The 13,287-nt window shown below is 36.8% G+C and overlaps 1 protein-coding gene across 4 annotated transcripts in view; it reads left to right on the top strand.

Moving 5' to 3' along the window:
• PLCH2 (phospholipase C eta 2) overlaps positions 1 to 12,920 on the top strand; it is a 64,971-nt gene extending 52,051 nt beyond the window's left edge. For 3 of the 4 annotated variants that reach the window (XM_031556662.1, XM_031556663.1, XM_031556664.1), the window contains 13 exons: positions 215 to 458; positions 1,031 to 1,160; positions 1,695 to 1,865; positions 4,242 to 4,335; positions 4,836 to 5,039; positions 5,980 to 6,100; positions 6,482 to 6,653; positions 7,551 to 7,658; positions 8,246 to 8,404; positions 10,288 to 10,380; positions 10,700 to 10,800; positions 11,751 to 11,848; positions 12,664 to 12,920. In XM_031556662.1, the coding sequence (XP_031412522.1) occupies positions 215 to 458; positions 1,031 to 1,160; positions 1,695 to 1,865; positions 4,242 to 4,335; positions 4,836 to 5,039; positions 5,980 to 6,100; positions 6,482 to 6,653; positions 7,551 to 7,658; positions 8,246 to 8,404; positions 10,288 to 10,380; positions 10,700 to 10,800; positions 11,751 to 11,848; positions 12,664 to 12,905 (1,937 nt within the window). In that variant the 3' untranslated portion in view covers positions 12,906 to 12,920. Of the gene's footprint in view, positions 1 to 214; positions 459 to 478; positions 699 to 1,030; positions 1,161 to 1,694; positions 1,866 to 4,241; positions 4,336 to 4,835; positions 5,040 to 5,979; positions 6,101 to 6,481; positions 6,654 to 7,550; positions 7,659 to 8,245; positions 8,405 to 10,287; positions 10,381 to 10,699; positions 10,801 to 11,750; positions 11,849 to 12,663 lie in introns of those variants that run through there. The other variant, XM_031556665.1, reaches the window with a different exon arrangement.
• Positions 12,921 to 13,287: the final 367 nt, after the last annotated feature.

The following is a 13,287-nucleotide window of genomic DNA, read 5'->3' as shown; positions in this document are numbered from 1 at the left end:
GTTATAGCTGCTTTTTCTTTTTGATTGAATTGGAAGATCATTTGTTATGTTCTTGGACAAGCAGCAGTGTGATTCATCAGTGTAATTAAAAGAGAGATCTTAAAATCGAGACGAACAAAAAGGGATTCCTTTTTAGGACAGTCTTACTGTATGCCAGCCTGCATGATTATTTCCTACACAGCTACTAATGGGCTGCATGCTCTTGTTTTTTTAGTTTCCATCGACTCTATTCAAGAAGTTTGTGAGGGGAAGCAATCGGAGATCTTTCAGCGCTATGCTGATGGCAGTTTTGATCCTAACTGCTGCTTTAGCATCTACTATGGAGATCATATGGAATCGCTTGACCTGGTGTCTTCCAGTGGAGATGAAGCACGTACTTGGATCACAGGGCTAAAATATCTGATGGCAGGCATCAGTGATGAAGACAGCCTCTCAAAACGCCAAAGAACCAGAGACCAATATCCTTCCTAAACTGGTTGAAAGAGCATTTTTCTGTGGTTGAGAGCACTCAGCAGCACAATAATTCCTTTAAGTATTTGTTTTACTAAAAGCAAGCACTAGGCTCAAAGTTTCAAAGTGATTCCCATTCCATTCCCTGTTTCCAGAGACGGAGAGAGAAGTCCTTGAAGAAAATTGGTCTGGGCAAGAGAGTGGACTGAAAAAGGTCACTGGGCAAGCATGGACTGAAAAATATACAGGTATATTCTTTCATCTGTTACTCCCTGTGTAAAGCTGTCTCTATCAGTTGATTGTACAAGACAAAACATGATGCATCGTTTCTATTTGCTCAGAATTCAAAGTTGTGTTGTGCTGTAGTTTGGGTAAAATTGCCAATGTTGAATGCTGAGCATAACAAATCTAGGAAATTCTTTATGAAATAAGACAAGTAGTTATGTTGTATATTACCTTGAACTTTCCTTTATTCCTCGCCCCATATGTACAGCTTTCCCTAACGTGAAAGCATTCGTATATACATTATATTCAGTAACATCCCTTGGTATTACATGATGTTCCTTAACTCCTGTTCAATGTGGTTGAAGCAGACATTTGATGAAGCAGATAAAAATGGTGATGGCTGTCTGAGTATTAATGAAGTGCTCCAACTAATGCACAAACTGAATGTCAACCTACCCCGACAAAAAGTCAAGCAAATGTTTAAGGTAAGAAATGAAAATGAAATTTGTCTAAAAGATCAATGATTCAGCAACTGGTTTGTTTTCTCTCCAGTGAGAGATACTGCACTGTGTATTTGGTAAATTGAAGAATGCTCCAGAAATAAGTAATAAATAAGTTGTTATTTACAGAAAGAATGATTACACCAGGTACTGCCTAGTGTTAATAGCACATTGTGACACATTGTGAACGTTGCTTTTTTGCTACACCTGTTGATCTGAAATTCAGTATCCTCCTCTGTTCTTGTGCAATGAGAAGGACCTTCAGAAGTTGTTTCTTGGCTCATGCACTAATACATACATATATAAGGTTCAAAGGGGAAAGCATTCATATGACAAATATTAGTCTAATTGACCAATCTGTTCTAGCAGGCCCTACAGTGAGCAGCCTTGTCAGGCAGCATCAGGATGTGTTCAATTTCAGTGACACTTTATTCTCATTCAGGGGTTTGTTTCTTTAAAATTTGTTCAGGCTCTCACAAGGCATTTGATATTTCATTGCCTTATTGCTGTGTAATGCAGGAGGCTGATACAGATGATAACCAGGGCACGCTAGGCTTTGATGAGTTCTGCACCTTCTACAAGATGATGTCAACACGACGTGATTTGTACTTGCTAATGCTCACCTACAGCAACCACAAGGACTTCCTGGATACAGATGACCTGAGACGCTTTCTGGAGAATGAACAAAAGGTAGGTCTAAACCAGGAAAAGAATTCTGTTCTCATGCTATTCTGTTTGCCACTGGGGATGCATTGTCTTTTTTAAAGGGTCAGAATGGTAGTCATGCGTGTGAAAAGTGAGCAGCTGCTTTTGTTTTAGCAGCTTCACTCTGGAGAGTGTGGATGTTAAAAATAGACAGTTAGATGCTTCTTGATTTTCATCTGGTAGGCTGGCAAGACAATTTCTTGAATCATTTTCCCCTCACAACCTCTTCTTTGAGTAGGGTCTTTCATTGTGCCCCTAACTGTAGTGTCTATGGTTTCTTTTTTTTTTTTCTTCCCCCATGTGTTCTCTGGGAGAATGCCATCGATGTATTTTTCCCATGCTCAGTATCTGAGTGCAAAGATGCTGCCTCTGGTTCTGCTTTTGTTTTAGTGCAGAGCTCATGATGAGACATTACACTACTTTGTCACACTTTCCCAGTTTGCAAAGTAGATTATGTTTCTAAATAGCTACTGAGAGGATTATTCATGTCTGGGGAAGTGTTTGAGGATACGTAGTAGTGCATATTAGATTGTCTTTTAAAACTTCAACATTGCATTGCTGGGAGTGGGTCTTAGACTCCTCCCACTGCACCGATCTAAAGCAGGCTAAGTTTTCTTGTCTGATGAACCAGGTAGTGTGTATATTCCCTGTATATTAATTGGCTTGGCGTTGGCCAGTAAATTCATAAGTAAAATTAGATAGCATCACTATTTAAGACATTCTACAGTTCTTCAGAAACATTAGTTTATAGCTTTATTAGCTTTTCTTTTCAAGAATTGAAGTGAATCCATACATTATGCTTATAATTGTTTATGCAACCCAGCAAATACCACCAAACTCTGTGCTAAGTTACAATGTCTTATTGTACTTAAGGGAGGGGACATTGGAATTTTATCTGTATGATGAGGACGTTCATCCAATGGAAGAGGTTCCCAGAGAGTTTGTACAGCCTCTATCATTGGAGGTTTAGAGACCAGAATAAAGCCCTGAGTTAACTCATGTAACCTTATAGTTGATCCTGCTCTGAGCAGGATTTTTTCGCTAAATAACTTCCTGAGCTCTCTGAACGATCCTGTGTTCATCTAGAGACTTCTGGCAGTTTCTGAAATGAGAAAAAAATAATTGGATGATAAGGTGCAGCCAGTGCAGGAACAAATGCCTTGACTTGTCTGCTTTTTTCTCCTCTCCTGATCTCTTTTGAAACTGTATGCCTGTGAGTCATAAAGCTCCATCAGAGTTTCAAAAGCTGTCTAAGAAATGAATGAATGATAAAGCCACCTCTCTCTGGCAGTTATCATTTTAGATAATTAGGATGTGTTTCCATTTCATTGGTCAATTGATCCTCCAGATGGTGAGAGGAAAATGAGCACTATCCAAAGGACACAAATCAGCTCAGCTAATCACTGACATGGACAACACATGCCTCTAGGGTTTCACTCCATTGTCTAGTTCTGCCCTTTCTTACACAATGTGTGCAGGGAAAACAAGTGTTCATTCTGTGTGTTTGAAGCTGTACTAGAAAAACCTTCTGTTGTTTCAGAGCTTTTCCTTCTTACCCAAGCAAACCTACAGTATATGGGCAAACAAAGTCTTGGTTTTTGTTTATTTGTATTCCTTCCTCTTATTTTGATTTTATTTACTAGGTTTTAAATTACACCCCACAGGCATTGATTTCGTTGCAGACATGCTAGTGGTTTTATTTCCCTCTGAGAAAATATTCCACGTTGCCAAAACCATAATCAACTTAGGCACTTTATTGGCAGTCCCTTTAGTGTCCAGGGCTGTATTTCCAAGTGGCATGTATAACATTTGTTGGAAAGTATAAGGAAAAGTATATTAAGTAATAGAATGGATAATGTTTAATGGATAAATTAACAGTAAATAGCAGGAATATTAGATTGTACTGTTTCTCTTGCTTGTCTTCCAGTCCACTGCATGAAGATAAACCATTTTCTTATTTTCTTTAAAAGTAAAAACACTTCTGGTAATGAAAAAATCAGACTGCAAATTAATCCTTTAATTCTCCAGAAGAAGAGATGTCCCATTGATTTATGATAAAGCTTTTTCAATTTGGATGCTCTGTGTACGTACCAACACTAACCACATTTGACCTACAAACTAGAACTCTGTCTTTATTGGATGTGATCAGGCAGCTGCCAATAGGGCAGAAACTTCTCACAAAGCATTTTAATTCTTATCTGACCTGACGTTGATTGACAGGGATGAGAATCTCACTGTGTAACGGGAAATCCTTAGTGCTGCTCTGGATGATCTGACCAATTGTTAAACAGCATACAGAGAAGAAAAGCCAGGAGAAGCTGTGGATTGTTAGTTAACACTTCACTTTTATTACTTTTACAGATGACAAATGTGACCCGAGAACACTGCCTGGAAATTATCAACAAGTTTGAACCATGCCTGGAAAACAAGAAGACAGGAGCTCTGGGGATTGATGGTAAGCTGGCTGGCATAGCTATTGTGGGAGAGGGTGAACAGTGTTTAAATGCTTATGAGAAATCACATTTGTTTGCATGCTTATAAGGTCATAGAATTGTATTAGATAGTATAGAGAATGCTTTTAAGTAGGTTTGGCATTTGGTTGTTGCTTTTTGTGGGAGGGGAGGTATCTGTTACTTATTGAGGTGAAGTCAGTATTCTTTGTAAGATTTTAGAGACTTTTCTGCACTATGCCACTTAATGTTCCATCAATATCTTTTGAATTATAAACCTACAATGTCAAGTTTTGGTTAAATATAGGCATGTTTTCCTGGAAAGTCAGAGCAAAGAACTGTCTTGTGCCGGGTGGGATACAGTGGCATTATTTACTTCTTTATTTTACTTGATAGGTTCATGACTATGTTGGTGCATGTGGGGATGTGTCCTTACACTGGTTTCAGGAAAACTACAGCAACAAAAAGAATAAAACTGTCTTACTTATATATTGTTTGTTTATAGGTTTCACCAATTACATGCGGAGTCCCTCAGGGGACATTTTCAACCCAGAACACTACCAAGTGCATCAGGACATGAATTACCCTTTGAGTCACTATTTCATTACCTCTTCACATAATACCTACCTCATGGGAGATCAGCTGATGTCCCAGTCTAGGGTGGACATGTATGCATGGGTGCTACAATCTGGCTGTCGCTGTGTTGAAGGTAAAAAAAACAAAACAAAACAAAAAAACAAACAAACAAAAAAAAACCATAAAGGAATCATCAGTAAGCTCCATACTTTTGCTTCTCTGTAAAGAAAAACTTAGGACTATAGCAGAAGATACAGTAACTGCTTGGACTAAAGAGCCTTATGAAATGATGTCTTCGTGTTATTAAAAACATTAAATTATGTTGCTGTACAGTGGATAAATTTTCTTGAATGTAGGAATAAGGTGGACAATGGAGGAAGTGTCATTGGTACTAAGGAAAAAATTGGTAAAAACAATCTTTAGAAAGAATGCTAGCATTTGCTAGGATGTTTTGGGGTGCATACTTTCTGGCCAAATGTATGTCAACCAGACAGGCAAACAGGGCAGAATTCTTGCTAAACAGAAGGAGAAAGCTGATGTTTCTGACTAGGAAAGCGTGGTTTTATAATGCGAGATACTGATACTCCTGTAACGACCCGGAAGCTTTTTTGAAATTTCTTCTGATGTTTGTAATGCTTTTCTGAGACTGCCTCTTCTGTAATCATCTGTAATATCGTGACCATCAAAGTGCTTTCACATTTTTTCAGAAGGCTAATATTATAGTTTGCTCAGGTCAGGTTGTGGACATGCCGGTGCGTACTGCAGAGGAGTAAAGCATTTCATAGAAACATGACTGTAAACAAGTGTGAGCTTAGGCAAAATCCAAGGAAGAGTTGCTTAGAGTTTGGCTCTGCTTGTGATGTGAGGCGCTTGGCTAAGATTCTCTTGCATTCCCTTTAAGGTTCAGCAGTAGTATAATGAAAATAATGCTATGCTATGTCATCTCTTCTCCCTTCATAATATTCCTCAGCACTTCTTGAAAGAGATCTTTTTTTGGTTGGGGCTTTCTCAAACAATGCGTACAACTGTTTACACACAGTAAAATGATGGCTATCATTGTTTCTCTTCTGCAGTTGACTGCTGGGATGGGCCGGATGGTGAACCAATTGTCCACCATGGATACACTTTGACTTCCAAAATTCTCTTCAAAGACGTGATTGAAACTATCAACAAATATGCCTTTATCAAGAATGAGTATGTGTACAATCTGCTAACTTTTGAGACATAAGGCATGAGACATGGGGAGCTGGAAGCACTGCATGTTTAAGTTTTTTCTATGATTGGCTTTCTTGAATCTCTCCAGTAGGAAGTGGAGGTCAGGACTGGGTAGTATAGGAAGGTGAAAAGTGTGCTCTGGAAAAAAATGCATCAAATCAAAATAATTATTCGGTGGTGGTCTAAAATAGACTATTCAGTTTGAAGTGAGTACTGGGATATCAATCAGGATATCTACCCTGTAGATTTCATTGGTGGTCATTCTCTTTATAGGAATGGCTCAGACAGTAATAACCCTTATCTTTGTAATGCCATAAAAGCTAAATGTGCAGTTGGTGATAATTCCTTATGTCTTGCCAGGTACCCTGTTATCTTGTCAATTGAGAACCACTGCAGTGTAATTCAGCAGAAGAAGATGGCCCAGTATCTTACAGAAATTCTGGGTGACAAATTGGATCTGTCTTCTGTGCACAATGATGACTCTACAAGGCTCCCTTCACCAGCAAGTCTTAAAGGGAAGATACTGGTTAAGGTAAAAATGTGGTTGGTTTGTTCCATCTCTCCTTTTTTTGTGATGATTACAATCTCTGCCTGGTTATCACTTGTGTGCTAATTTAAATGACGTCACAATAAACAATCTGTAATAAAAATTTAATGCAGTGATAAAAGGCCGTTTGGTGCTGTTTGCCAGTATTATCTAGGTAAGTCTACCCAAGTAACAATTTCTGAAATATTTGTAGCTAAAGAATAAGTTTTTACCTTTCATACAGTGCCCATGCAACTAGCTGGCTGTCCAAGAAGGCAGGCTCCTGATGCACAACTCTTAGAAAGCAGCTAGTGATGTTTTTCTGGACCCTGAGCTGAATATGTGAGAATACAGATAGGATTTTGTCTTTAACAGATTTGGCTCAAGTTGAATGGGAAATTGCTAGCTGCTCCTGTTCATTGAGTTTAAATTATAACCACACATCACCTTCCTCATTCCTTCTTTCTGACAGTTTTTCTACTTCTCTCCTGTTTAGAATAATATTATCATTTCACCTATTATCCAGTCAGCTCACAGGTTTTTAGCTCATGTTAATGAAATAGTAAAGCACCGAGATGGAGAAAATCTGACTGCTACAGTTGAATTGCATAATGAAAAGGTTTAGAAAAAAGAGAATCTATTTTCTATTAGTTCACCTTGATTAGAGAAGTAAATAAGATTTGTTCTTCACTAAATATCTTCTTTTCTTCGACCTTCAACAAATACAAACAACAAGTCAAGAGCATTTTAGTGTTTGCTTGGAATGTTAAGATTTCCACCTCTAAGGGATTTTTTTTAATTTCCCATCAGTAATGATTTTTTTTGTTTAATTTTGTTTTGTTTAAAATATGTCATAGCAAGAGCTGTATGCTAACCTGCCTGTGTAATCATTTTATCTTCCAGGGGAAGAAACTTCCAGCCAACATTAGTGATGATGCAGAGGAGGGTGAAGTTTCTGATGAGGACAGCGCTGATGAGATTGATGATGACTGTAAAATAATGAATGGAGATGTAAGTTAAGTGATCGTTTAAATGTAAATATATTTCACATTTTCCCATTCCAGACAGAGGAAACCTTGTATGAGTTCTCTCAAATGTGCATGTGGTGTAATTTTGGACATTCATCACAGGTTTTTAAGGTTTTAATCCTTTGTGCGGACAGACTTAGCAGAAGTGCATGTTAGGCAGCACCAGTTCTAGTTGTAATCTTTCAAATTTGTGATTTTATTTCTTTTAATATTTAACTAGTAATATCTCACTATTCTTTATTGCATGATGGTGTTCTTTCCATCGTAAGCAAAAGAAAAGAAAGGAAGAAAAAACTACTACTGTGTTTTCCTGTTTTCCAGTTCTTTCGTCTGTACTCCCAGACATGTCAGTGTGTTTTCAATACCCAAAAAACCCCAAACAGGTGATTCTACAAACTACTGAAATCAAGATCAGTGCTACTTAAGATCCTTATTTTGTAGGTTTCCCAGATAATTTTTAGATCTAAGTAGGTTTGATCTTGCAAATAGCATTTCATTTTCTGCTATTCCCAGCTGAAATTACTAAGATTGTTTTGCCTGCATCTTGTTTAATGACTGTTTTGTTTGTAGGCATCTACAAATAGGAAGAGAGTGGAGAATATAGCAAAGAAAAAACTTGACTCACTGATAAAAGAATCCAAAATCCGTGACTGTGAAGATCCAAACAATTTTACAGTTACCACTCTGCCATCATCTGGAAAGACTGGTCAGAAATCAGACAGTAAGAAGGTGAACATGTACTGTACTTCACTCACCCCCTAGAATTTAGCTGTACTTTTGTCTCTCTCTATAGCTGCTTAGTACTGCTGTTTCATAAGACTGCTTGCTCTTTAAAAGAGTGCCTAAGGTTGGACTTGTAAATCTATTTTGACACTCTGAATAAAGGTGACTTAGTTTACCAGTGAGATCCGCAGCTGTCATAGTACGAATGAAACTGAAACCTGCTCAGCTCTGCCCTTAAGAGAAAATTGTGTGATTTGCAAGATGAATGTGGATTTAGAAAATTTTGTTTGCTGGTTTTGGCCAAAATCATAGGTCTTGTTACACTTGTAGGAATTTAGTTAAATTTATTAGTAATTTAAGTTTCCCATCATTGTAAAATAAGGTTTTGCCCTCAGATATTCATATGGCAAAATAGAAAATGTTTTTCCTTCTGTAGTACTTGATATTTGTTATTATTTGTATTTTGTTAATACTTTATATTTCTTATATAAAAGCTAAAATAAGATGAATTTTTTTTTTATATTTTTGTCCATTTAGTGGAAGCCTCTTCTTATTCTGATGATAATGATATTTTAATTTTGGTTGTTTTCATTATTTACGCTTGGTGCAAAGAGATGGTCTCTTGTTGCATATGAATAATGAGATATGGCAGTCCTTCAAAATATAAATTGAAATGCTAAATACCTCTTTGTCCAACATCCAAAGACTTTCTCCAATGGTTTTGGAGGAAGAGGTGTTTAGCATTTCAGTTTGTTATGGTTTATTACCTTACTGAATAAATATATTATAGACTTCAGATTTCATAGCTGAATTCATTCAGTTAATGATGATGCCAGGTGAACATCACTGTCAGATCTGTGAAGCTTTTTTTCTCACTCAGCAATTGGAGCATGAAATGTACACACGAAATGACTTTTCAACAGAAAAAAATTTTCCCATTATATAAAAAAGTGCATATTAAAGCTGAGCTTTTTTCCCTCTTCTCTCTCTCTTTTCTGTACACCTACTTTTGTATTTTAATCTTATACTAATGGTTCTTCATGAAAATGTAAATAGTCAACGCTTCAGGAACATGAATGTTGTCATTTTGGAATTTATAATAAGTTAAGGAACGCTGTTGCATGCAAATGAAAAACATTGGAGGTCTGCCAACATGCAGGTGAACTAACTGGGAATTAAAACCAGATGAAAGCTAAAATTCAGCTTCCCAGAACTTCCTTTTTCATGAGTTTTGTATGTACTTTTAAAATAAATGATTTAGGTGATGTATCAGAACAGTACTTTTGTAAAATCTGCTGTAAGGCCAAGACTTTAGGAATCCTTCTGAGTAAGCACTAGCCAGAGTTGTCTGTGTCATATTGGAGTGGGAAACAGTGAAACTATGAGGTCATATTAAAGATTAGAGGCACCAAGGAATGATATACTTTCTTAGGAACTGCAAGAAATTATATTCTTTCTTATCATGGACTATGCCATTTCATGGCAGAAATAAGTCCTGTTGAGCTATGCTTTTCATATATTAAGTTAGAAAACAGTTTGTCACCAGTGAATAGGTGACACTAGCATACTGCTAGGGTGCACCCAAAGCTTATGTGGATAAAAATAATATTTTCTGATGCATGGTATTTGGTGTTTTTGTGATCTCTGTTTGCTCTGAAAGTTCCTGTGGATAAAAGTCATGACAGTTATTGCTAGGATAAAAGATCTTGCACTCAGCTTGTATTAAAAAAAACATCAAACATACAAGAAAACTCTGCTTTGGTCTGGTCATATTTTGTTGACACTTTAGGGTGAATTGCATCCCAAACTATTTTTGATTATGTTTATGTATGCTGTCTGTAGTACTCTACTAGGTCTGCTGCACTATTTTTTCTGTTTGATTATTTTAGAATAAACTTGAGGATGATGTGGAATCTGGGGAAGACTTCAGTACCAATAAAAGGCACAGCCGAACATTGATGGGCAGCTTTTCTAAACGCAAGGTAAGCCATTCTAGAAAGTTCTACTGTAAATGTTGCATTCTTTGATAGATTCTTTCTTTTAGGCAACAGTAGGAAAGGAATATCATATTTGTACTATCTGGCTTGCTGTTGCTCTGTTTGCTGAATAAACAGGACAAATAACTGGTTATAATTGTGCATAACATCTAGTTTCAGTTTACAGTGAAGTCTAAAAGGACCGAAGGTCTAACATGAGTTTAGTTTTCTTCTTGATTGGTCCACATACTTCATAGAAGAAAGTGAATCTCTTTTGAATATTGGTGTCCATTCTATATAACGGTTTTATTTTGTTGTGGCACAGAAAAAAGGAAGCAAATTGAAAAAATCAACCAGTCTGGAAGAAGGTGAGGATGATGCTGATTCTCAAGGAAATGTAGCCAGAGGCTCTGTACATTACACCAGGTTTGTAGCAAGTGATTTGGCAGTTTTGTTTCTAAAAAAGATTCCTACCTGAATGTGCCTGCTAAATAGCCATGCTTGAGCTCTGGAAGCCTGTTTGTTGAAGGATATCCTCAGTTGTGTGAGAGGAATTTCACATGAGGGTAGATCCAGTGTCAGCGACAACATTATCAGAATGATCTCTTGGTGCCATTTGGACTAATTAACAATGTATCTAATTGATCTAATATGCATTTGAGCTCTCACCATCTCATCCAGCTGACATGTAGACTGTTTGACTGGCAGCCCAGCAAACCCATTAAAGTTGATTTGCAAAGTAAATCTGCTTGCCAGCTGCTTTTTGTTGTCTGTTTCTTTGTTTTTTGCCACATAAAATTGCATAAAGGTTCATGTGGTGTTTTTGAATTTTCTTTTGAAACTACCTTTCCAAAAATCCTGAAATCAAAGCTCCTCTGTGGAACGGCTCTGTAAGACTCAGGCTATAAAAGCAGGAAATCAGATCAAGCAGTTCTCTAGGATACTTTGGAACTTTCTTCAGGAGATTAGTAGATATTCTGTTAGTGATAACCTGAAGCAAGTGAGGAGGATCAGAGCATTACAGTTTTGCTATTTCTTTGGGATTTAGAAGTGTTTCTGCTGGTACTTGACTTGAGAAGAAAATGTATGTGTGAATAGATATTCTACCCTTTGGTCAAAGTAATTTAAAGTCCTCTCCATCAGGTTTTTGTATGTGAATATTTATGGTTGCCACTAACGTGTAAGAACAGAACTTGTTCTGTTTATACATCAATGCAGCTGCTTCCACTGCTTTGACAGTGAGTCTCTGCTATAAAAATTGAATACCTCCTAAGTGAAGAAAACCTTTTTATTTCTCTACTCTGATTTATTTTTAAATATGAAAAGGAAAGTTTATCTCTTGTTTCATGGGAAATTAATATTTTTTATTATTCCAGGGTAAACCGACAGAAGAAAACAATGAAGTTGTCCCGGGCACTCTCAGACTTGGTGAAATATACAAAGTCTGTTGGCATCCATGATGTTGAATCTGAAAGTAGGTTGATCTAGAAGTCTGCTGGAAGTAATTGCTGTGCAAATAAATTGAAAGATTTATGTTCTTATGTCTATTCTATTTAAAAGTTGTTTGTGTTTGTTTCTACCCTAACTTGAGAAAAGTTTAGCAGAAGAGCTGCATGCAGTAAAGCTGTGCTGTTTCAGAGTGACTGACCACTTGCTATTCAGAAGCTGCAAAATGAGTATAGAGTTGTGTGGCAGCTACTGTAAAGGAAGTAAAGCTACTCCAGGTAGCAGTGACACATGTAATTTTTGGTAGCATTTATAAATGTTGCTACACACCATTTATATCACTGGATATAAGAGAGGGCTTAGTTATTTTCTGGGGAAGAATGGTCTGAAGAGCTTTTCAAACCAAGACAAGTGTCTCCAAAGCTTATATTTTACTTCAAACCTGGTGAACCATCCCCATTATATTCCTAGAGTATTTCAGTAATCTTTCTACATTTTCTGCATCTGATTTTCATAGGAATCAAAATTTAGTCAGAGAATTGCTTGTCAGAAATAATACTTTCTTTCAGCAAATTGAAAAAATCTTGGAGAACTTCTGTAACTTCTTAATGAGGATTCAGGCCATTCATTACATTCAGTTTCCTTATCCCAGCTTTAATTCCTCCAAGTAAGCACAGTTAGTCTTCTATAATATAAGAAAAGAGTTGTTCCCTCAAAGTGGAATGTATTCAAATTATGATAGATTGTTATAAGTAATTAATGCTATCTTTGTTTGAATGTTTTATTTAGATAATAAATAAATAAGGAGATTAGGCCTCTAATCACTTCCTCCCTTCTTTGCAGTCTCTTCCAGCTGGCAGGTTTCATCTTTCAGTGAAACAAAAGCCCACCAGATACTGCAGCAAAAGCCAGCACAGTATCTACGTTTCAACCAACATCAGTTATCCCGCATCTACCCATCTTCCTACCGTGTAGACTCTAGCAACTACAATCCCCAGCCATTCTGGAATGCTGGCTGCCAACTCGGTGAGCAGAAAGAGTTTATTTATTTTTGTTTTATTTGGGGAGGAATGTTTCAATGGTAGCTTTAAGAATAATTTCTTAAAGTACTTGAATTCTTTGCTTATTCAACATTACTGACATTTGAGTCCTTCCTGTTGCTTTCTATGTTGCTTCCTTGATAGAATACCTGAATCATATGCCTTCCATGAAGGCAGTTGTCTGCTAAATGGAGATAAAGTAATGTCCTTCTCAAATTCAATATAACTTCAGAGATTCATTTGCAGAGCTTCACTCCCTGAAGCTGATGTATGCTACATCATAGAACTCTCTTTCAGAAAATACATTTTTGAGTTTTTGCATCCAAGAAATCAAAAGTGAAAATATACTTAGATGTTCTTCCTTTAATCTGCAAACAATAATGTTGATAGCATATTTGTTAATAATAATGTTAAAAATTTTTGGTTT

The sequence above is a fragment of the Meleagris gallopavo genome, chromosome 23 (genome assembly GCF_000146605.3).
Source record: "Meleagris gallopavo isolate NT-WF06-2002-E0010 breed Aviagen turkey brand Nicholas breeding stock chromosome 23, Turkey_5.1, whole genome shotgun sequence".
In the NCBI taxonomy this organism is placed as follows: Eukaryota; Metazoa; Chordata; class Aves; order Galliformes; family Phasianidae; genus Meleagris; species Meleagris gallopavo.
Note: the sequence above shows the minus strand (reverse complement) of the source record. Positions and strands in the feature narration are given on the sequence as shown.